Raw genomic sequence first — 24,122 nt, 5'->3', positions numbered from 1 at the left:
TATGATAAGTTTGATTTAAGTATAATTTTTTTTGTCAAATTTTGGCTCTGGAAAAATGATATTGGTCTCTTTTAGAACGACAAATACTTTCTCCCTCCCCTGAAAAATAATAGATGCACCCAAAATGGCGCCACCAAAACGTGGTGGAGGGGCTCCTCGTGGTCGAAAGAGATATTTCGACAAAAATGCGCCACGAAATGAGAAACCGTACGCCGGGAAAGGCAGGGCTGTAGAGGACAGAGGGCCGGACAGAAGACTCGGTCGCCTGGACCCACAGACGCTGAGTTATTACCGTAGAGTGGAGCAACAGTTGAAGGATGGGTTCGAGGAAGAAGAGGAAAAGTGTGAGTTGAGTTTTGTCTGGACACTTGTCCGTAACTTTCCTTTCGCATTCTGGCCCAGAATTGTGTTTTTGTCAACATGCAAGTTACAAGTCATTTAAATCTCAGCCAAAGTACCTTTTATTGTATCAAATACGATCTAAAGTAAAGATTGTATACCAAAATAGGTAGGGTTGTGTGGCGTAACGGCAGAGCATAATTTTTGGCTCTCAGAAGCAAGAGGTCCGGGGTTCGAATCCTGCCTGTGCCCTTGGGAAAGGCACTACTAGTATTTGATTACATGACTTTCCTCCTTCACTCAGGTGAAAATGAGTATGCCAGAATCATGATCATCATCATGGGCAAAATCAAACCAATTTGAGTACCGCGTCGAACAACTGCTGCATGATGTTTTTGTTCCAGGTCTGTTCCTCAACAATGTCTTCACGCAGGTGGAAGAAGAGATCCACGTACTGGCCTGTAACCAGACAGTCAGCAGGATCCTGGAGAACCTCCTGCACCAGGCATCAACATTCCACCTCATCAGCATCATCACACAGCTAAAAGAAAACAACTTCACGTCGCTGTGTACGGACAGGTTGTTGTTGTTGTCCTTGTTTTACGTCTAATATATCGCTAGACGTGGTCTCTTGGTGCTCGTTTTCCAGCTCCGTTTTCGCATGGTTCAGTTCAGAGTCAAAAGTCTCTCTAGGTATTTTAACTCTAGGTGCCTTGTACTTGTGTGAAGCTGGAAGTGTTTTTAGGGGAGCACGTCAAAACAGTGCATACTCTCGATGTACCGAGAGAGGGCTAGGTACATCTGATTGTTCACTGCTTCAGGAAGGCCTTCTCTCATTCCAGGTTTGCTGGTTACGTCCTCCAGACCATCGTGTGCCTCATCCCCCGTCATCTCAGTGTAACATCGAGAAAAGACGTTACCGCTCAAAAAAAGACGACAGAGAAGGAAGAAGAGGACTCCCTGCGTGACTTGTTCCTTGCAGTTTGCCAGGAGATGGTGGAGGGTGTCGGGCGGCTTGTAAGGGACCACTACGGAAGTCACGTGTTGCGAGCCGTGTTTGAGACCCTGAGTGGGGTGAAGCTTGAACAGAAGATGGTTCGCAGTCGGCTGTCCCTCGGACAACAGAACAGAGGTGTGGACAGCAAAGAGTTTTAAAGTTACTGTGTACCCAGTGAAAAGGTGTTTTGGTTTCTGACATAAGAACTGGGTACAGAGTGAGAAATGAACTTCTAAAGATGCAAACAATTCCTAGAGTTTCATCAAAATTTCAGACCATGCCATGTCATGTACAAATGTAATATGCCTAAATGTTTGTCTTTGGTAAGGTTTCAGTCTTGCCACCGTATCTACAAATTATGAATAGATAAAAAAATAACATTACTAGTATCAAGATTTCTACTCATAGTACATGTACTACAGTTACTTAAGAATATTTTACTTTTCAGTCACTCCTGGAAAAGATGGCAAAGCATCCTCCACAGTCACAGTCAAACCACCGCCTCCCAGTTTCCTACAGATGCTGCAGCAGCTCACCAAAGCTATTTTGAACATTGATGACTTCTCAGGTAACTGGACTTAGATAATCCTATGCAGAGTGTTAAGTTTGACATTGAACATAATGTTCAAAGACAGTACATTAGTAAATATAGAACATTTACTAGAAAGGTAACATTTGCTAAGCAAATGCATAATGATTACCTTTGCTGATTCTGCTCTCTTAATTCTTACTCAAACACATTCATATATGGTCAAACAGGAGTCTACATCCCTCCTGCTAACATGATGTAGCCCAACACTACCGGTAGTTACCATGGTGACAGACATCTGGTTCAGGCCATTGACCTTATTTGTTTAGAGAAGAAGAGGAAGAGGAAACAGAGCAAAATCAATATGTTTTCCTTCAGTAAAGAAAAGCTAATTTCCTTCCAGCATCATATTGTCTGTTTCTGCTCTGTTGTAGTTTTGGTGTCCCATGTAGCAGCCAGCCCAGTGCTGCAGGCTCTCCTGACTGTTTTGCACAAGGTAGACCAGGGGCTGTGTACACAAGTCTGTCAACAGGTCATGGAGTCTGAGGTGTTCACTAGAACATGTGCAGAGAGTGAACTCAGGTGAGGATGATCATACAACTTAAAATTACCACATCCAAAATCATATCCAGTTGCTTGAGTAACTGCTTTTCGGCGTATCCTATTATCTGGATGTCTAACTGTCACCAACTTATAATTACCACTGCTTCTGTTTTTAAAAAATATGATTAACAGTACCTGGTACAATATCACAGTACCTGGTACTACAATGATACACACTGTATCTCTAGATTATTAAATATCACTACAATGGTAGTAATGTACACCATAGAAATTGTAGTAATTTATCAGCTAGATTCTGCGTAGCAAATTTGAAGTGGTACACATATAGAGCTCAGAATGACATCCCCTAGGGTTAAATTTCTATTAGTAGTATAGTCAAAAGTAGCCTGGGTGCCCATAGCATACTAGGCTCAAAGTTATCCAGTGTGCAGGATTTGAGTCTAGTGTTGTTCTGGCATCCAGGCTAAGTTAAGAGGCAATAAGGAAAATGTGATATAGTTTAAATGTGATACATACCCACTTCTAAGTCTGTACTGTGCTGGTTTACAGTGGGGTGTGCCTTGCCCTGGTACACCAGCATGCCAGCTACATAGTAAAGACCCTGCTGACCGTGGCAGACGACGCCACCTATCAGAATCTTTTCCAACTGCACTTCCTGTGGCGGCTGCTGCAGCTCAGTCTGCATCCTGTGGCAACATTTGGTCTGCAGCAACTCCTGTCCACACTTCGCACTGAGGACCAGGTATGTGTGGCTTGAGGTTAACTGCTTGGGATGGAATTGTGTGTAAATTGTAGTATTCCATCGTAACATGTACATGTATCGAATGATAAGGTTACATTGTAGATTAGTAAGCTAGTAGAAATAGTTTATAGTTATTAAGTGTTATTTGCCATACGTTGTACCCAATGTAATTGTTGCACAATAAACTTTGACTTGACTTGTGTTTCAAAAAGTACTACTTGGGTCATGCTTGGACACAACTGTGTTTTGTTTACAACTGAATATTGTTGGCATCCAGAATTGAGAAATACATAAACTCTAGCATTTTAAGTTTAATCTTGAAGGAGTGCCAGGTATCTTTTCAAATGTCTAATATTTAAAAAATTTCTAATATTTTTACAGATTATCTGTAAGGATGTTTATATGACGTTTGACTTTTTAGTTGGCAGATGTTTTGGACGAGCTATTGGCCCATTGTGAGGACCTCCTGGCCCATGGGAAGGCTATGGTGCTGATCAACCTTGCTGATGCCTGTGTCAGACACCAGATGCAGGATGGGCAGAGAAAGTTTGTCAAGAAACTACTAAAGGTGTGCATCTTATAGTAATTTGTTTGTTTGTTTATTTATTTACTTATTTCATTTTAAAACAGCTGGGTACCCCAATTCAGCTATGGAGCTGCTTTCCAATGGGGCCCAGTATACAATTTCACAGGACAGGACATGATAACATTTAGTCAGACAACAAAAGGCAGACAGTCAAATAAAATGTACCTGTAGTTACATGTCTGGCATTATCTCAAAGTACTGTAATTTTATGTGTTTGGTATCCAACGTTTCAGGGTTATGTTATAATGTATATGACTGTGAAATGATGTTTGTAAGAAACTCTACCATAGCTTTGTTTCCATCTTAGTTGCATGTTATATCTTTATCAGACCTGTTGTACCATTCATTCTTAGTAATTCTTTCAGATACATATAGATACACTGTGTTTCTTCTTTGACCGTTTTTCGTGATTTTTTGAAGTTGATGTGTGTTAAACTACATATCACGAAAAACGGTCAAAGAAGAAACACAGTGTATCTACATGTATAACTGTGTACAGCCAGTATTTGTTTATGTTTGTACCTTGTTTGTCAATGTCTTTTGTTTGTTTAGTTCACCTTATTGTTGAATTGTTTTTAAACCTCTGTACGTAATTCAGCGGTTTTGTACGCTGCCATGTACAAGGAGTGTTGCCAATAAACTATTATTATAACTACGTTAGTTGTTGTTGTACTACGTTAGTACATCCTTGTTAAATAGATTTTTTTTACTGTAGGCATTTCACATTCCAAAGACAGACAGGCTAAAGTGTGCCCAGGTTGTGGCCTCTTTACAGTCTTATGAGCAGTTCTCAGGTGTTCCAAAGGATAAGAGTGAGGAACAACAGAAGACTACAAAGGTAGACAACTCATTTTTTCCATGGCAACTTCTTTTGTAGATTATTAAATGCATGTTATATCGTAGATTTTCAAATGCATGTTATGTGAGACTGACTGTCAGTATGGGTTCAAACTTTTGTTTAAATGAAAAAATTGATGCTGAGATGTCATCCATATAATTAAGTCAGTGTGCCTTATGTTATATAACTGTAGTGTAATGTCTTTGATGTAGTTCAAAACTTTATTTACTGTACAGGTAGATTCTCGTAGATCACCAACTTGCCTTGTTTATACTCATTTTTCTTTTACCCACTTTGTAATTATGTAATGTGTATTTTGTCATTGTGTTTTATTTATGTTTTGAGTAGAAGGCGTCACATAAGCCACTGTGCTTCTTGCCTAATATTCAATAAATATATGTGTGAATAAATAGATAAATATAAGGTAGTAGGACTTTTTTATGAGCTGTGTCCTGGATTTTTTGGCGACGTCTCAGGGAGGAGCCTAATGGTACAGTATCGTGTGCAGTTCGTAAGAATTCTAGGAATTGTACAGGTATTTTGTCCACAGGCATGGAATGTCCACAGGCATGTCTCTGACCCACATCTATGCCTACATTCCTGAAAACCCTTGGGAAAACCTGTCTGCCCCGGATGCCCTACTTTCTGTGACCCCGGGGTTCGTTCACTATACACTCAGGGGAGGAGTGCACTGTATCTGTCTAGACTTAACAGGTACCAAGGCTTCCTCAAAATCATTAAATCATGGCAGTGACATGCGAACAATAACCCTAACAGCAACCACCGTCTTGTTATTGTTGTAGGTTCTGACTACAGTAACTCTCCATGGATCCCTCCTACTCCAACACTTGCTGAGGTTTGATGACCCCTCGGATGTAGCAGACAGTATCCAGGCCATGTCCTCACATGAGCTCCAGACTCTGGCATGTAACTCATTTGGCAGCCGGGTCATAGAGACCTTCCTCACCAGTCCAACTATCTCTGAAAAGAGAATAAAGCCTCTACTGCAGAAGATGATGGTAAGTGGTTAAAGTCAAGCTTGGGAGAAGATATTCTTAAATTGATATCTGTAAGGGGCCGTTCAATATTTTCTCTCATCTTAAGTCATTCAGTAGTTTCTTTTCTTGAACTTTAACTGAACAGTTTTAGGGCTCATGGAGACAACAGGGGTTTTTCTAGCATGGTGACTGAGAGAGCAAAGTGACCAAGGGTGAATTTTTTAATGAGAGTAATACAGTTTGTAATGCTAGAATGCATTGTTGTATTGTTTTTACATCTTTACCTGAAAACATCATTTTGAGAAAGACTAAATTATATATGTGTAAGTAGCCACCTAGGGTTCAATCTGAAAATTGATATGAGGGCCGGAGCTGGCTGGTTACATGAGGGAGCAGCACCCTTATTCCCCTGTTTAGAAAAACCCCTGCAGACAAGAAAAGATGAAAGAGAGGAAACCATGTTTCTCATACAGTATGTGTTGTACTGCATAAATCTGGATCTCTGATGAAAAAGGGCAATAATTTTCAGTGTGAGAAATACCCATCTGCAGTCTGCATTTTGCAGAGACATTTTCAATATTACAGAAGGAAAATCAAGCAACCTGCAACTTTGCAGACTGAAAAATAAGGCTACGGGTTAAATGATATTGGCCTCCATGCATATGGCCACAGTTTCACACAGATGTGCCACACAAACAACATAATTATCTTACTTCTAAACCCAGATAACGCAGTTTCTAGGGTGAACATTTAGTGCTTTTCTTACTGTTATTGCTATAGAAAAACTTCTACTAAACTGAAAAGATTGAGTATTTGCAGAAAGTATTTGCAAATTGCAGAACAAAATTTTGACAAATTTCTGCAATATTGTGGAAGACTGAAAAAAAAGTATTTCTAGTAAATTATACAACTGATTTTAGTCGCTGTGATTTCACCCCCAGGACCTGTACGTGGTGCTGTCGTGTGACAAGTTTGGCAGCAGGGTCATGGATGTGGTGTGGAAAGTCGCTCCTGTCGGTGTGAAGGCTTCCATCGCTGAGAAGCTTGTTGAGAAGGAGGACAGGTAATTATGTAGTTATTGGTACAAGACAGACCATGTTTCCTTGTAGAACAAGTTGCAAGGCTCGAATTTAATGGTGTCCCGATGGCCACTGACCACTAAAATTTAGGCCGGGACAACTAAAAAGACACTTTAGGACATTTTTGGGACAACAGAACAATAATCAACATCAGAATGTCAGTCCTTTTTTTATCAAGTACATGCCCAAGCTTTTGGATCCAGAAAAGTCCCCCTCGAATTTCCTGTCTACTTTGCAATTATTGCATGCCTGAGAGTCAGAGCTTAAGCAAAATAAAGTTGACTTCAAGTTAAGTCATACAACATTACCTGAAAAACATTTTGGGACAGTTCATCCTCACTTCAGGACAGTTGAAATTTATTTTTGGGACAGTGCTGGGACAATAGAATGCTTAATTTTAAAGCCTGAAGTTGGCCAGTGGCACTTGTCAACTTGTACCACAGTATACCAAGTTTGTTTTCAATTTCCTAAGTTTGTGATATGACATATTGTGTTGTGTTGTTCGCAGATTGAGGAGTGACCAGTATGGCAGGTTTGTGTGGCAGAACTGTGCCATTGACCACTTCATGAGGCTGAAGGACAGGTGGATGGACGTCCAGGCTGCCCAGGAGAGGAAGAGAAGGCTCTTCCAGGACATCTTGGCTGAAGGTGATTTTTTTTCATTCGCAAGTTTCTTGGTTGCCACCTGTTCCATGATTAGCCTAGGAAAAAACTGTTGTGTTTCTTGGTTCCCTACCGATCCTAGACTTTTTTTGGGATATAAATTTTTGAGCTGATCGACCTTTTCTAGCTCCATGATCTGACACCTGAGTGATGAAACATTGTAAAATGAATATGTCCTCATGCACATTTTACTTTATTGTATAAGTTGAATCATTAGAAATCACCTAAAAAAAGTCTTTAAAAAAGAAAGATAAAAAAAGATAATCCCTACCTACTGACCCTAATTTTTGCAGGACTGAAACAGGACACAATATTTTTTTTACCTAGGCCTTAGGTTACCTAGCCTCATTTGTATATGCAGAAATCAATTGGGGATTTTAATTGTTGTGCCACAGGGGTTTGTACTTTTTCATAAACATTTCAAAGTGCATATGCTATAAAAACTTAAAAAAGACAGAAGAAACAAGATACAGTTTGTTTGTTTGTTTGTTTGTTTGTTTGTTTATTTGTTTGTTGAAATTAACATTGTGTATGAGACCTAAATCTAAAAACGAAAATTTCCCCACAACTGCTTCACTTTTTTCAAACATTTCTGATGTTCATACAGTTGTTCTGGTTATATGATTTTGCAGATCCTCCTCCCAAAAAACCAAAGCAGGAAGTAAAAGAGACAGTTCCTGCAGACCACCTGGCACCAGAGCTGGCCATCCTGGGGGTGGGAGTAGAGCAGGTGAGGTTCAGTTAGAATGGCATCAGTGGAAAGAAGATCTGTTTATATTATAAAGTTACAGCCATTCATATACATTTAGGTCTGACCATAAGATCCTTGTTACATAAAGGATCTGCATTTCATGCAATATATTCTATCAGGGAAATACTTTGGATAAGGCTATCTGAGCAAGAAATGTTGGTCTTACCAAATGCTGTATGGCATATTCTGCCATATACCTTACAGTAGAAGAACATCAGTAGTTTCTGTATCTGTATAGCTGATATAACTGCCCTTCGGGGCAACACACCAGCTTAATATAGTTTCTATCACTAAATATTTCTTTTCCTTCCAGGAGGAAGAGAATGATTTTGGTAGTGACAGTGAGGAGTCATCCGATAGTGTCACATGTGTCAGCCTCTGCAGTAAGGATACACCCAACCTTAAAAAAACAAAGAAAAAAGGCAAACAAAAGTTCAAAGTCAGTGACTTTACAGATGGAGAAAGAACTGAACAAAAACCCAAAAAGAAGACAAAGAAGAACACTGACAGAGATGGAGACAAACACGTTAAACTGAAGATCAAACAAACTGCAGTTTTTGACTCTCCTACAAGTAGTGGGGAGAAAACCAAGAAGAAGAAGAAGCTGAAAGAGAAAAAGAAACACAAGAAGCTCCCAAATGCTCATCCGAAAAAGAAGCATTGAAAACTCAATGTACAAAATGCATTTTCAGTATACTGGTCTGTTCACTATTGGATGATACTATTATGTTATTGAGTGTTATTTCTGCTTCTAAGATTGCTATATTGATCGATTTGAGTGGACAGAAAAAAATAAATATTCTAATTCTAGTCCTTGGTGTATATGCCTTTTGACTTTTATCTCATGTGTGAAGATATTTATGTTCTGAAAGTAGCAGAAAGCTTTAGGATAAAAATGACTTAGTTTCAGTATCAGTGCACCTGCTCCCATTAGAGTGTAATCAATCTAAAAGTGGTACTGTTCCAATGTCACACGGTCACCACAGATGATGATTACCTGGTACATGATCTGTTTTTCTGTCCACACAATCTTGTTTCATGTGACCTAGTTTTTTTCGTAACATAGTTTTTTCACGCGTTAATCAATTAGAGTGTAATCAGTCTGCACCACAGAAATCCTTTCATTTAGAGTGCACAGATGCACTTCTTAAAATGGCATCATGTTTTCCCCATGGAACTACTGTGCCATTTTACTGGATTTGTAGATTGATGTGAGACTTTACAGTAAACTGGGACAAAAAAGTTGTTGGGTCGTGTGGCGTAATGGCAGGACATTTGGCTCAGAACCAAGAGGTCCTGGGTTCGAATCCTGCTATGTCACCAACCTTTTGCCCCTTGGGAAAGTCACTGAACACGGCTTTTCTCACTTGAAAATGCCAGAATGATCATCATGATCGTGGACATTACAAGAAAAATAAAACAAACAAAAAATTGATATACCAATACAAGCAATAAAGTTAACAAGAGGTGGTATTATGAGTTGAATATATAAAGTTCAGCTTGTCATATATATATTCAATACTTAATATAGGAAATACCAACCTGATATGTCTGATGTGAGATGGTATATACTCAAGTAGCAATGACTCACACATGATCCACAAAACAAGCACACACAAGTCCCTATACAAACTGTACAACATGTATATACAGACTAGTGACATGCTATGCCTTCTCGTGAGAGGACATGAACTCTATCTGCCTATCTATATACAGCATCTATTGTTTTTTCTTTGCAGCTCTAGCATAATGTATATTAAGAAATTCTTAGGGGAGAGGTGCTCCCTAATCGGTTGATGAAAAATCAGCAAATGTCATGTAAATACTAATAGAAAACCCTAAATTTGAACATTTTGGGACAGGTCCTAGGATTTTGGGGAGAAGGGAGCCCCTTGCTTCATTGCTTAGGGAGAGCCCCGTGTAATATTATGATTGTATAGGGCAATAAACCTTGACACTTAGTGCACTCTAGACTACATATAGCATACTGTCATGTTCTGTACAATGTTTAGTATTCAAAAGGGCAAAGTCACCACCAGCATGTCTTCCCCCATATACACCCAGCCTGCTTTTGCCATCTTTGCATCAAAAGCTTGGAAGGTGTAGATTGAAAGGAAGCTGTTGGGCAGAGTGCAGACTGCACTATCTAGAGTCATCAGAATGCTATACTAGTCAGAACCTTTCACATCATTGGCAAAAAAACGACCATTAACTCGCAGGCCAGGGAGCCAGCAATGCTGTTTAGATGTGCAAATCGTTAGCAATTTGCTTGGCTTGTCTTCAAATTGTTCGGAAGATTGCCTTGAAAGCCTCGCTCTCTCTTCTACATGTCTCTGGAATTCAGATACAACATCCAGTAGAGCAGGTTGAAGATCAGGAAAGCGATGGGAAAGGCCACCCGACACGTGTAGTCCATTTTGGTCGAGATGCTAACTTTTGGTAATATTCTCTCATCGGTGCCTTCCTTCAGATCCATCTGTCCATCTTCCACAGCCTGTATGTCACAAAACAAAACAGCAAATAATTTTAATTTTATTTCATTTTTTTATATTTAAAGCTATTAAGTCATGTACAATCTCATTATGATTTGAACAATGCACACGTGGTTGAAATCACTGTTAACAGTCTCTATACCAACGCGGTAACCGACGCATTTTACAAAATTTCTGTATCAATTTTCAACAGAGAAATTATTTTTATACTCCAACATTTCATGACACATGGTGACAGCACACTCAAGTTACATCAAATTATTTTATGCCGCCACCAACGCAGAGGACGAATACAGGACAGGAGTGTGAGGAAAGTTGTGTAAAGTGCCTTTCCCAAGGGCACAAGATCGGTGGTATGTCAAGACTCGAACCCGGGACCTCTTGGTTCCGAGTCGAGCATTCTGCCGTTACGCCACACGAAGAGAACATAGTCAGAGAAATTACCTCCAGATCACGTATTCTCGCACCGCGTTTCATTTCTTGCCTCCGCATGAAGTCCACAAAGGCGAACTCCAGGAGCACGGCGCACGTGAACAGCTCGCACGCCACCAGCCAGACGTCCACGGCGCGGGCGTACGACACTTGCGGCATAGGCGCCGTGCGGGTGCTCTGGGACGTCATGGTCAGCACGGTGGTGATCCCCAGGCCGACTCGAGCCGGTACCGAGCCCTCGTCGATCCAGAAGGAGACCCAGGACATGACGACGATGGCACCTGAAGGGATGTACATCTGCAGCAGGTGGTAGGACAGCCGGCGGTGTAGCAGCAGCTGGATCTCCAGGGCTGTGTAGGTGAATCTGTCAGCTGTTCGTGAGGAGGAAGGCATTTTCAGCACCAAGGACAGGGATCCATAACTTCCGGGATACGTTTTATCGACGATTGGATTGCTTGTTGCATGCAACTGTCACAGATTTTGGAGGGGCATAGCGTTTCCTACGTATGACATATCGACAACGTTAAACACCCCATAATATTTTAATTTTGTTTAGGCCATGTTGATTTGATTATATGGATGACATCCTCCTGGAGCCCCAAAACTGATGCGCGCGTGCGAATAAAAAAAAGTTTTGCAAAAAAAAAAAAAGTTCTTTTCATTATGAAATCTACGTGGTCATGAGGGTTGAGCAAATGGCACAGAATATGGTTTGGCGAATAATCTTGTCTTCAAGTTCATTTATTTACAATTTCGTCTTTTTTCGTTTGATTTTGGCATTCTACGACATTGGTATAGTTTTTATCAATTTTTTTAAAAACTTATGGTATATTTTTGCTCATTTTGCAACTGTTTTGTACGATTTACAGTATGGTTGAAAACTTTTTTTTTTGGAAACGGCCGAAAATTCATGCGCGCGCGGATGTCATCCATATATATTACTAGTAATCAAATCAACATGGCCTTAGTATGTAACAACGTGTTAAGTGTTATAATTCATGCGCGCGTGCATGCTGTAATGCTGACCAGAAGCTAGCCGCGGCGACTGTTGCAGGGCTTCTCTTGCTTGCAGTCTTTTACATTAGCCCTCAAGATTGGGCGCGATTTGTAAGACGCCATTCGGCAGATAGCTGGCCAGGAATAACCAGAGCATAGGCTTTATGAGGTTGTGTATCGTTGCCGTACAGGGTATTTAGACATGACTTTCGAGTGACTACGCACCTGGGCTGAGCGATATCCGCCATTGGGTACGGCGAAAAAGTACAGGGTACGGCACGGCTTGAAATTTTCGCGGGTACGGCACGAATTTCCGGGTACGGCCAGAATTTTTGAGCGGGTACGGCTTGAATTTCCGGGTACGGTTTGAAAGGAGTTTGATGGGGGTGAGAAGGGATGCTATACTGACCTTTGTCCACCAGACTGCAGTTTTGCCTTTGTTGGGAGCAGTCTCCGGAAAACCCGGTACAGAACTCGCACTCGGGGTTGTCCGTCCGTATGAGACAGGACCTCAGCCGGCTGGAGAAACATGTTTCCGCCGCGGAGTAGTCACACGACATGGTGGAGTACGTGCACCCTTTCCCTGCCATGTTACAACCAAAGTTTTGTATTACTTAGTATTAGGAGACGATACAGATATAGCAAACAGGGCTGCACCTGCTGTCCATATTTGGACATTGAGCTCCTGGCCCAAAATGAGTTAATCCAATTAAACCCAGCACCCAATCAGCATGAAGATTACAACTGCCCTACGATCTCAAAAGCTGCATGCCTATTGGCTGTTGCTCTCTGCATTCCTTACTGACTAATCATGCTATACAGTAAGTACTTCATTTTTTCGCATTGAAAAATAGTCACAAGTCCCAAATTACTAGTATTCAATTTTAAAGGGATGCATGCGAAAAGTTATAATGAGTTGTTGTTGGTAGATATATATAAAGCATACCGATACCAAATTTTAGATGATTTGGGTGTAATACCTGGACTCCAAATGTACAATCAATTACACATTAATACTGTAAAGCAAACCGACACTGATTTGAGTACCTTTTGAGTAAGGAATGAAGGATGTCACGTAGGACTTCATGTCGACTCGGCTGAGCTGGAACTGTGAGTGGAGGGATGTGATGTCTGACGTCAGAGGTGCCTCTCTGTTTCTCCAGATCCCGGGGTAGCCCCAGGACAGGCGGATTCCCTCAACTGTACATAGGTTAGCATAAATATCGGAATACACTGTAGACTTTGAAATACAACGCGTTCTTTCAAAAAACTTATTTACGATGAAAGGCAGAACGATACTTGTTTTATGGAGAGGTCCAGTACAGAGGGGATGTTAGGATGACACAACGGTAAGCGCCTGCTACTCTCCAAGCAGATGTTGATGGTGGAAGATCGTTTGCTTTTTATAGATGGTCCCTTTTTTTGTCGCAACCACTACAAAAAAAAACCGGGCCATATATAAAAAGCCAACGCTATCTTCCACCATCAACCTCTGCTTGGAGAGTTAGCGCCTGCGTCAATAGACCCAACAATGAGAAAGCCGCATCTTAGACAAGATGCGAACGAGACCAACGACAAAACTATGTCAGTGGGGCCCCAAACCCTTTCAATATAGTGGAAATGTGAAAAGTGGTTTGGTGGTAGAAAACATCATATACATGTATATAGTGTATGAAGAACGCTAACTGTCGGACTTGGCGTCCTGACGGTCATTACTAGACTAGTGATTCATTCATGGTTGTTTATACGTAGTTATGACATTAGAAGTACCACAAATGAAACTAGTTTCCATTTAGAAGTTCCTGCCAGATTGGCATAAATAAATGATGAAAAACGTGCTAGCTGGTGACGAATTTCCTGTTAAGAGCTCCATCAACCCAAACCACCCCGGTGTGCGCACCCAGTCCTTCCGTCTCGGACCGGGAGAGATGCTCAATACCCCGGGCTGTTCGAATCCATCTCAATGACGGCAAAGGCCATGGTAAACGGTAAATGATGCGGCTACGTGACTACATGGGGGAAGTGCGTGGTGTGTTCAATTACTGTGGGGAGACAAGTTATCGATCATTGCTTACACCCATCCAGGACTATGGTGCAGGTCTGCGTGTCCAGGGGGTATCTCCGCAGGTCCATCAGACACTTCACAGTAACGCTGTACCTGTGGGGAGGTGGGCGGAGAACAGAAAAACTTTTCTTACTACACCAGGACACAGTAACAGTAGTCTCCACCAGACTTCTTTTGCGGGGTGAATAAATCGTAAAAATCGGCCTAAAAAGGGTACCGGTATTAATTGGCCAGAGAAGATAGCCGGCCAGAGAAGCTCCATTGCCCCGCCGGCTATCTTCTCCGACCAATTGATACCCTTTTTAGGCCGATTTCTACGATTTATTCACCCCGCAAAAGAAGTCTGGTCTAGACTACAGTAACAGTACAACTTTCTACCAAGATAGTAAATACAATGTACATTTAACAAACACTCATGTCCTATTGAATCACCATTACAGTTCCTCTGTGACAAAGGTATGCCTGATTTTAGTGACAAACGCCCCTGAGTCATTTGATTACAATGTATTTGTTAGAAGCTAATGTCACATGCAATACATTAATTTATACCCTAGTAAATTCAGTTAGCAAAACAACAATCTTCCTTCCAACTGCAGCCAAGCTAGCCCAAATAATACAGCACACTGTAAATCTTGGATATCTAATTTAGCAATAATCTTTGATGCAAATTCAGGTCTAAAAGATTATTGCAAATAAATATGAAGAGAGGAGACAAGACAAGACAAGGCTCCGATTGAATGTTGTCTTTTACTTCGTGTGATGTATTTCATTCTTTTTATATGTGATGGTCACTGAATCAAAACCATTTGTATTTTAGTTTTCAAAGTTGTTTCAGTGCGAAATGGATGTTGTAATATTTTGCTGTAAACGAGGTTTATGATGTCAAAATTTGAAACTGTAGGAATCTTGTTTTATTGCCCCGCCATGTTTTTTCGCCCTATCGCATTTGGAGTCTTCGGATGGTGTCATCCATAAAATGTACTTGCTGTGGTCTAACGGCAAACCAATCTCGCCTATGGCACGTACTTTTTTCATGACCAATTAGTTAGTGGCTTACTTTATTATGTTTCTAAAAAGACGTCATAACTGATATATATTGGCCGGATTCAGCACAAAAGGACCAGTGTTTTATTACTTGAGTTGATGGTTGACGAGTCCCAGCGGTGATATCCAAGTGTTAGCGGCCTGGTGGGATTCCTTCTCGTAGGTAAAGACCTGGACACATCGGTGAAGGTTAGACATAAGATACGCCAAAACAGTTTCTCAAGCAACTGGATATGATTTTGGAAACGGTCAGACGTTTCAGGAAGCATCCACTACCTTTCGTAATAAGATACGCCAAAAAAACAGTTACTCAAGCAACTGGATATGATTTTGGAAACCATCAGACATTTCAGGTAGCATCCACTACCTTTCGTCAGTGACACTAGAGACTGCATGAGAAATACCGGTTTATAAGCACGGACTGTTGATTGATATACAAATAAGTGAAAACTAATTTTTTGAAAGTACAAAATGAAACAAAGCTAGACAAAGATGATGCAAATAAGTCAAAGACCTTGTTTCACTTAATGCTGTAAGGATTTTGGACACTGAACAAGACTATTTCCTGAGAGGGGTGAAGGAGGCTATATACATCAGGGCCCATCACTGAACCGCGACGGGGGCCGACATCGTTTACCAGATACCTTTGACCCAGTGTTGACGTCACACTTCAAAGAAGCCACGTGACAAGCCTCACTGGGTCAGTCTACTGAGGAAGGTCAGAGTGACTGGTCGAAAGCTCTAGGTGAGAGAACTTTTTGTGTTGGATCTAAAGTTTTAACTCTAAACATGTAATTACCAACTTAAAGATGAACTTTCATGATAGAACAGGAAGTCAAAGACCTGGACGTTCTTGGCATTGGAGAAGTCGACGTGAGGGGACCAGAGGGTGACATCAGGAGACAGGGACAGCCAGTTCTTACCGGTCAGGATCTCATGCAGACGGTCGTCTTTCCATTCTTGTATGAGCAACAGCTCTACTTTGAAATCCTGGAGGATTGACATGGATATTTGGAAATAATGAGAAAAGTTACTAGAATGGTAAGGTCGTATGTAAGTTGTCTTCAGTTCCACGAAAAGAGCCCATTACCCGTTCATTCGACAGTAAACTGAGAAAGCAATAACGCTAGACTTGTTGGCAAGTCTTCAAAACCACTGACACGTAACAAAAGTTACTAGAATGGTAAGGTCGTATGTAAGTTGTCTCCAGTTCCACGAAAAGGCCCATTACCCGTTCATTCGACAGTAAACTGGGAAAGCAATAACGCTAGACTTGTTGGCAAGTCTTCAAAACCACTGACGCGTAAAAAAAAAAGCTAATAACGTGGAATATTGGTGTCATCCTCCCTAGGCAGGGGTGCTTCCGTACTAGTACAGTAAAAAAATCCCAAGGCTAACTAACGTATTTGCCACGGGATAGCTCAAATGATTGGAGTCAGCAATAATCATTCATAGCAAAAACGTTTTATAAATTGGACTAAATAAATAAATAAACTAAACTCCCCAAACTCCTTTGTACATGTAATACCACACTCAGTTTGTTACATTTGGTCGATATAGCTGTCTGGACTGGTGCAGTGACCTAGGGACCTTTCTTAAGTCAATTTTTTGTGATTTCCTGGTTTCAAAAGATCTCTTTATCTCACTAACAGAATGTTTCCAGTTGAACAAGAGACACCATTCCATTGACCATGTATGAATAGAAGTAGGATGACTTTATCCATACATGTATATTTAGCTTTGTTCGATTTCAGTTGTAGTAGACCATACGAAAGTCGCTGTACTTTTTTGTCGAGTCAATAGAGAATCTGAACCTGTATGACCTGTAATGTTACCGTGATGGGAGTAAACTCCACAGACAATCAATGTATTATTGGGGATATTGGAGAACGTTCTTAAATGATAATACGTTGGCAAATGGAGACACAGTATGGTGTTACTGTCGCCCTAAAAGCTAACAATGAATTTGGTTCGGAGCACATCATTCATGGATTTATTTCCTTTGTTCTTGTCTTTACCAGACTAACTACGCTAGCTATATGTAGGAGAATATTTGCCAGGGGAGTTTGGTCGCCTTGGGGTTTGACTGGCCGCGCAGTTAAATGAGAGGGAAAGAAACTACCTCCCCGCGGCCGGACTCCCTTGGCCAATTTTACTCTCTTTTTTGCCGAGTTATTCGATCCGTATTCCCATAGAAAGGCCTGGTGGAAGCTATCTTTGTTCCCTTGGCTCACGACATGGGGCCGGGTGTCGAGAAAAGTAACTGTTTGCCCTTGGCATTCTTTCGTACAAAAGGCGAGTATACACAGTGGGATGTTGTGACATATATACCCGAGACATTAGATGTCATCAAAAACGCTTAACCTGCACATTTCTTAACTTTCAGTGGGACTTTCCGTGTTTGCCTTTGGCGTTCTTTCATACAAGAGACTCATATACATAGCGGAATGGTGTGATAGATATACCCAAGGTCTTCCATGTCTGAAAAAAACGCTTAACCTGCACATTTTTTTTTTACTTTCCCTGGGATTTCTAAGGATTAATACATCTATCATGGTCATTAAAGGTCTACAACTGGGAGGTTAGACAGTCTTTGGGGATGCGGAACGCTGAAGGTTACTTCTACTTTCATTAGAAGCACAGTACGCACCCATTCAATTTGAGTACTATACCGGAAAACTAGGTAAATTGCCGGAGTATTTTGGACACCGCTGACCTAATTAGAAGAAAGTTTATTGCAAATACATGCCGAAAGGGCTAATTGCAGGTACAAACAACAGGAAAGAAAATACAATGGTATGAGAGACTACGTATAACATTATACTACATTCCATTGTACAACATACATGGTGCTAGTTTTTCTGGGCTTGACTTCTTCTTTTTCGGCAATGGAAGACGAATTTACCCACTTCTTCTCTAAGATGTGGTTTCTTTGATTTTAGTAGTAACATTGTTTTCTCGTGCTAGGGGATAGTAGGGAAGTAAGGGAGCACTTTGGTGGTAAAAATTGTTTTCTGATATCGTCATAAAATGATTTTATTAGATATGAGTGTTCTCTCCCTGGCCCTGTAAGAGCTATGTAGGGTTGCCGGCCGGGGCTTCTATTGCGTGCGATCTACGTTTGATCAGAAAATACCCCCCCACACACACACACACAAAGGAGGCTACACCATCGCCTATCTCGGAAAACTAATAGCAGATGATCACTGTATAACAAGTGCTTGACAGATGACCCAAATGTTGGTTTTCCATCAAAGAGGCGCGGTATTACTCCCTGATTGAATCTCAACAAGGTGTGGAAATCCATTTCCTATCCTCGATAACAAGTAGCAGATACGGATGAATGTCAAATGGATTCTGACATGTAGTCGTTATCGATAATAACATGCCAATATCTTTTGAAGTAGGCCAATTGTTCCCTATAGCCCTCCCTATAGCGGGACGATACATCAGTGTGTAGCTTTTAATGGTCAGCGTTCGTCAACGCACATCAAAGGCTTAGGCCACACCAAGTAAATTTTATGGATGACGTCCGCGCGCGCATTGATTTTGGCCTCTTCCTAGAAAAAAAAACAAGAAATTTCGCTTCCTGTAACTATGACCAAAGAGTCACGACAATGCCGCAAATCGTCGGATTGACGTGAAACCCGTAACGCGAAGAAAGGGTCTATTGACAGGACCATCCTGTCAATAACAGAAAAATTGCACTATTGACAGGACCATCCTGTCAATAACAGAAAATTTTTCACTGTCCACTGTTCCACCTGATTTATTGCTGTTTTGATGATGAATAGAAGATTTCTTGCTTGTTAATCTGTGTCACCTCATTCAATTTGTGTCCTGACATTTGTCGTCTCTTAGTATATTTCTAATCTAGGCATCTTGTTTTTTAGGGCCGTTCTTGTTTTTTTTTTTTCGCCCTTTCGCATTAGATTTAGGGTCTCCAAAGGACGTCATCCATAAAATTTACTTGGTGTGGCCTTACAGCTACACCTAGGGTAAGTAAACATGCCGGAGAATGATAAAGATTGTATGGGAATTAAAGAAGAATTTCGACAATTTATTTGTGACGCTGATAAAAGGCAATGAACTTCGTCGTATGGGCGATGGGAGATACGATATCTTACATTCCTCTATAAATTATTGTCATTAACAATCTTGCTATAATGAAACTCTTCTGATGTAGGAGTAAGCTTAATTAAGGAAAGTTGAGTCGTGTGGCGTAGCGGCAGAGTACTCGACTCGGAACCCGGGTTCGAGTCCTGACATGCCACCGATCTTGTGCCCTTGGGAAAGGCACTTTACACGACTATCCTCACTTAACTAAAGTGAAAATGAGTATTGTCCTGTTCCGTATTTGTCCTCTGCGTTGGTGACGGTATAAAATAAGTTGATATAACTTGAGCGTGCCGTCACCATGCCCAGTTATGAAATGTTGGAATAAAAAAAAAAGGATAGTTGAGTTTGAAATTTTCAGTCCACAATGTACCATAGAACTAGACGTTCAAAGAAGTCTACTTACGTACTAGCATTAAAGTATCTCACCATAGTTTTCTCCGACACCGACCCAAAGCTTTCAAGATGCGCTGCCACGGTGACATCCAACCAGCGACCTGGAAATGACGGTACGAGATAGATGGAGAGATAAACGAAACGTACGGTCTCCTGTCATGTTAAATGACAATGACAAATCTGCAGCCATTGCCCTTTGGACTTTTGGCACATCTCTGGGCCATTGCACTGTTTGAGTGGCTGTTTGCAACAATGCAAAGACAGTCCGACCATATTAAAGGGGGAAACACGATCTGATTATTATCTTGAAAGTTAATTTTTTTCATCTGTGTTGGTAGAAGTCATTATGCAGCAAGTTTAAACTGTAATTTCTAACACAAGAAATTGGACTCACTCAAATTTTCGACTGTACAACTCCAGTCTTTGTCAAGGAATGAATAATCCACCTCTTCCGTGACGCCACGCAGATAACACACGTGACTCTGTGAGCAGTGGATCAAAGGCTGCAGAAAGTCTATGGCGCCTCCCGTCTCTGATTATCTGATCATTCATTCCATTTATTTAGTACTGAAAAGTATTTGACTGTAAAAACGTGATATGCTGGGGATAAGTGTATGCTATTTGTTTATCCCATTTTTCACCTTATGTGCCACCACTATCTTTATATTATCTCTTTCTGGTAAATTAATGGGATAACACGGGTGCTATCCCATTAATTCACAATATAGAGAACCATATAGAAAACAGTTGGTGGTACAATGGATAGAATTTTCTACCTATTGCTATGTAAAAGTAGTTAGCACGTTTTTTTTAAGACAAGACTTTTCAGTACTAAATAAAACGGATAAACAAGAGTTTCACGATCTCATACCTTCGCCAAATGATGTTAGCCCTTCCGGTTGACGAATTATACAATTTTAATCATTGATTTCGCAAATAAGAGCCTCATTTGCATGGATTGCATCAGTTGATCATATTCTCCACACAACAAAAATAGGCTATTCTAGCACTTCCTCGTAGATTATGCAAATGAGGTGATAATTTAAATAAATTATCTTTGTTGATGTTCACCTTCAATTGGAAACAAACAAACGGACAGACGTAGAAACGCTACTGAAAACGTATACCTTGCCAAGGTAATAACCAAAGCTCGGAAACAATCGATCTCTAGATCCCTGCGAAGTAAAATAGCCATTTCCCCGCCCTGGCGATGCCACATCACATCAGCTAAGTGGTGCGAAAAACTAGAATATGCCATGGTGATCCATCGCCTTTCGCATGGCTTTCAGCGAACGGAACTGCAATTCGTTCCATCGAGAACCACTATAAAAAATGCCCCCGGTATGATCTGTGTGTGCATTACGGTTCTCATAATCACCCTACAGGTGCTGATGGCACAGCAATCATCAAGCTAAGTGGGACGAACGTTAAATGTCCCTTTCAGTGTGTTAAATGTCCCTTTCAGTGTGTCATTCCTCATCTCTGACTCTTCTTTCTCCCGGGCAAGATTGTACCCACTGTGTCCAGCACGGATGGAGTTCTTCTTAATGGTTCCGGTTGGCTACAATCCAGAAAATTTGGCAACTTCTGCAGCAGCCGTAACTGACAGCTGTAGGCAGGCATGTGATGTTCTCGGACTGCAGTTCGTTCTGCCGAGAGCCATCATACTAGAAATGCCCCAATTATGATCTGTGTGTGCATTACGGTTCTCATAATCACGCTACAGGTGCTGATGGCACAGCAATCATCAAGCTAAGTGGTCGGAACGTGGTTGAATGTTCCTTTCAGTGTGTCATTCCTCATCCCTATGTCTCCAACACATGAATGGAGTTCTTCTTCATGGTGCCGGTTGGCTACAATCCAGAAAATTTGGTAACTTCTGCAGCATCCATAACTAACGGCTAGAGGCAGGCATGAGATGTTCTCAGCGTTCTACCTCTTTGCTTTTCTCAGTTAGCTGCAACGGACTTGATTTGACGGATTTGGCTCCACTTAAGGAGAAACAACCACTCGAGTTTGTGAACACTCAGATAAGCTGTAAAAGCTCACTTTTAGAAGCGACGTTAAGATGTCTTGTGTTCTTTTGACTTTATGTTCATTCCCCTTCCGTATCCATTTCGTCTAACGTCTTCAGCTAGCCTCCATAGCAAGCCAAAAACTGGGGGGGCGTGGTTGGGGGTGTTCGGGGTCTTTGGGAGCTTTTATGTGCTATATTCTGATTGCATATAGACAACATAGCCGGCCTGGTTGAATTACTCCCGTCAGAAAACAGCCGAAGACCACCAAATGCCCAGTTCTATAAGACTGAGACAAATCTTCAGCATGGTTGCATCCTTCCTAACGTGGAGAGTGGAATCGTACCATCGCAAACTGATTTGTCGCCAAGCTTCCGCAAGGCCATTCAACTTCCGCAAAGCCATTTAACACACAAATAGAAACAGTCTGGTGACATTCAATTTTACGGCGATCGCGAGATCATTCTAGGTTGGTACTTAAAAAATATGATTCAGGAGTCAATCGGGCAATATTTTTCAAAGATAACACATATGGCTGATGAAATGAAATGCAATTTCCCATTTATCATATCGAGGAAAGTAATGTCTTTCCAATATCGTATCCATTTGTTTTCCTGCATGTATAGATTTCTCGATGGTATACGAGTCATTCCGAAATTTGCAAACAGACCTCTAAAAACACACAGAGCAGTAAATGATAATGCTAAAATTTTGATTTGATGATTTGCACTTCTTTATCTAGTATAAGACTGTATGCACCTGATCATAATTAGATTTTAAATTTGAGCTACGACTACCTGCGAAACGGTGAGCTATGAATATAGATTATAATCGAGTGCTCACAGCTATGGAATTATTGTTTAATAAAATCCATTTCCCACTTCCATTGCCTTCGAACTCCTTGGCTGATCGTAAAGATTGCTATCGAAATCCCTTTGTGTAACTTTATGATAAAAAGCCCATTCCGTCGGCAGATAGCGATCATGATAAGATTATAACGGTAGCTATATATATAAATATATATATATATACACACAGTCCATCAATAATTAAAACTATTGTTTTCAAGGACCTTCACTATGCTTCGAAACAGGTTCAGACAGAAAATGCGAGTAGATAGCGATTTCCGATGTGTCGTGCTTCGATATTCAAGGTCGTGGTCAGTTAGGCCCAATGCATCAAAATTTAAATGTCAGAACACCTCAATGCATAGTCTGTGTCGATGATGTTATTTCCGATAAAATTTGACGGATTTCCCTCCGTTTGAAGGTCTGTATGTGAAATGTGATGAGTTGACAGCGATTTCCGATGCCTGTCCTGCCACGATATTCATGGTCGTAGTCAGTAGGGCCCAATGCATTAAATTGTAGATATCAGAACACCTTATAGTCGGTACCGATTGTGTTATTTCCGATGAAATTTGAAGGAATTGCGTCCGTTTGAAGGTGTGTACGTGAAATATGTGATTGTGGCCGGAAGGATTATGTTCCGGCAGGTGTTTTCTATCTACAGATAGACACCCGGATTAAATCATGAACCTCCTACCATGAAACTGTCTTCCATATGACAGAAAATCACAATTCACACACTCACAATTCCACAGAGCGTACCCAAGTGCCATAAAGGGAGTGGTCTTGTACTTAGGCAGTACGTGTTGCATTTTGATGGCAGCTTACGAAAGAATTTAAAGCACAACCGAATAAGTAGTAGTCAGCATTTTGATTTTAAATAGCAATTTTGAATCTACCTCCTAACTATTACACCTAGCCTGGTTACCAGACCTATAACGTTATAGCTCCCGAGTCCTACATCCTCTCCGCAAATAAAGGAGTGTGTAGGACTCGGGAGCTATAATAGGTCTGGTAACCAGGCTATGTTACATCATTATCAAGCAATGCCCACCGGACGAAAAGCCACGTTTACGGGTCGTATACTCTTGTAGATGCCCTACCTGAAGGTCTGGGCTTGGCAGTCCAGTTGTGAGCTGCAGGCAGCTCGGTGATCATCGTAACTCCCCCGTCTTCTGATCCCTCACCTGCGCCCTCTTCAACCGCCGGCACCTCCGTGCTCCCTTCATCCGTGACGGCGGCACCAGCGGCCAGAATCACCGTGTACATGTACACGTACACGGTGCCCCACAGGCAGAGGGCAGAACCGCGGTGCCACCAATTCGAAGACATCGCCGCGTCAGAATACCAAAGTGGTGTGGTGTAATAAAAGCAACCAACGGCTCTTCGATTGCCTGGCCTGTTTCACGAGCAAGCCGAATGCATATGCTACACAAGCGCCACCCACTTCTGAAAGAACATACGGACGTCGTCCTCATTTATACAACAAAGCCAACCAATGACATCTAGATACATCTAGATTCTATCTTCGCGGCAATTTGTCTTCCTCTTCGCTCTTCCGTTGAGCCGGACAATCCCAGCTGAGATCAGTCAATGGCACATCAATATTTCCTCCAGAATCCCCTCCAGGGT

The 24,122-nt window shown here is 41.3% G+C and overlaps 2 protein-coding genes across 2 annotated transcripts; one reads left to right on the top strand and one right to left on the bottom strand.

The window, feature by feature from the left end:
• Positions 1–124: 124 nt before the first annotated feature.
• LOC109473412 (nucleolar protein 9-like) lies at positions 125–8,750 on the top strand. The gene is made up of 13 exons (XM_019773271.1): positions 125–344; positions 744–918; positions 1,182–1,471; positions 1,785–1,904; positions 2,300–2,447; positions 2,979–3,171; positions 3,593–3,739; positions 4,473–4,595; positions 5,399–5,614; positions 6,535–6,656; positions 7,181–7,320; positions 7,968–8,065; positions 8,400–8,750. The coding sequence occupies exons 1-13, from the start codon at positions 125–127 to the stop codon at positions 8,748–8,750; spliced, it is 2,343 nt and encodes a 780-aa protein (XP_019628830.1).
• Positions 8,751–9,032: 282 nt separating this feature from the next.
• On the bottom strand, positions 9,033–23,822 carry LOC109473411 (glycine receptor subunit alpha-2-like). Its single transcript, XM_019773270.1, has 9 exons — positions 23,594–23,822; positions 19,661–19,728; positions 15,959–16,105; positions 15,207–15,286; positions 14,082–14,164; positions 13,054–13,206; positions 12,416–12,589; positions 11,023–11,381; positions 9,033–9,083 (listed from the first exon to the last, which is right to left on the bottom strand). The coding sequence occupies exons 1-9, from the start codon at positions 23,820–23,822 to the stop codon at positions 9,033–9,035; spliced, it is 1,344 nt and encodes a 447-aa protein (XP_019628829.1).
• Between the last annotated feature and the right edge of the window lie 300 nt (positions 23,823–24,122).

This window comes from Branchiostoma belcheri, unplaced genomic scaffold, assembly GCF_001625305.1.
Source record: "Branchiostoma belcheri isolate BF01 breed outbred unplaced genomic scaffold, Haploidv18h27 scaffold3, whole genome shotgun sequence".
Taxonomy (NCBI): Eukaryota; Metazoa; Chordata; class Leptocardii; order Amphioxiformes; family Branchiostomatidae; genus Branchiostoma; species Branchiostoma belcheri.
This window is presented reverse-complemented; position numbering and strand designations above follow the sequence as displayed.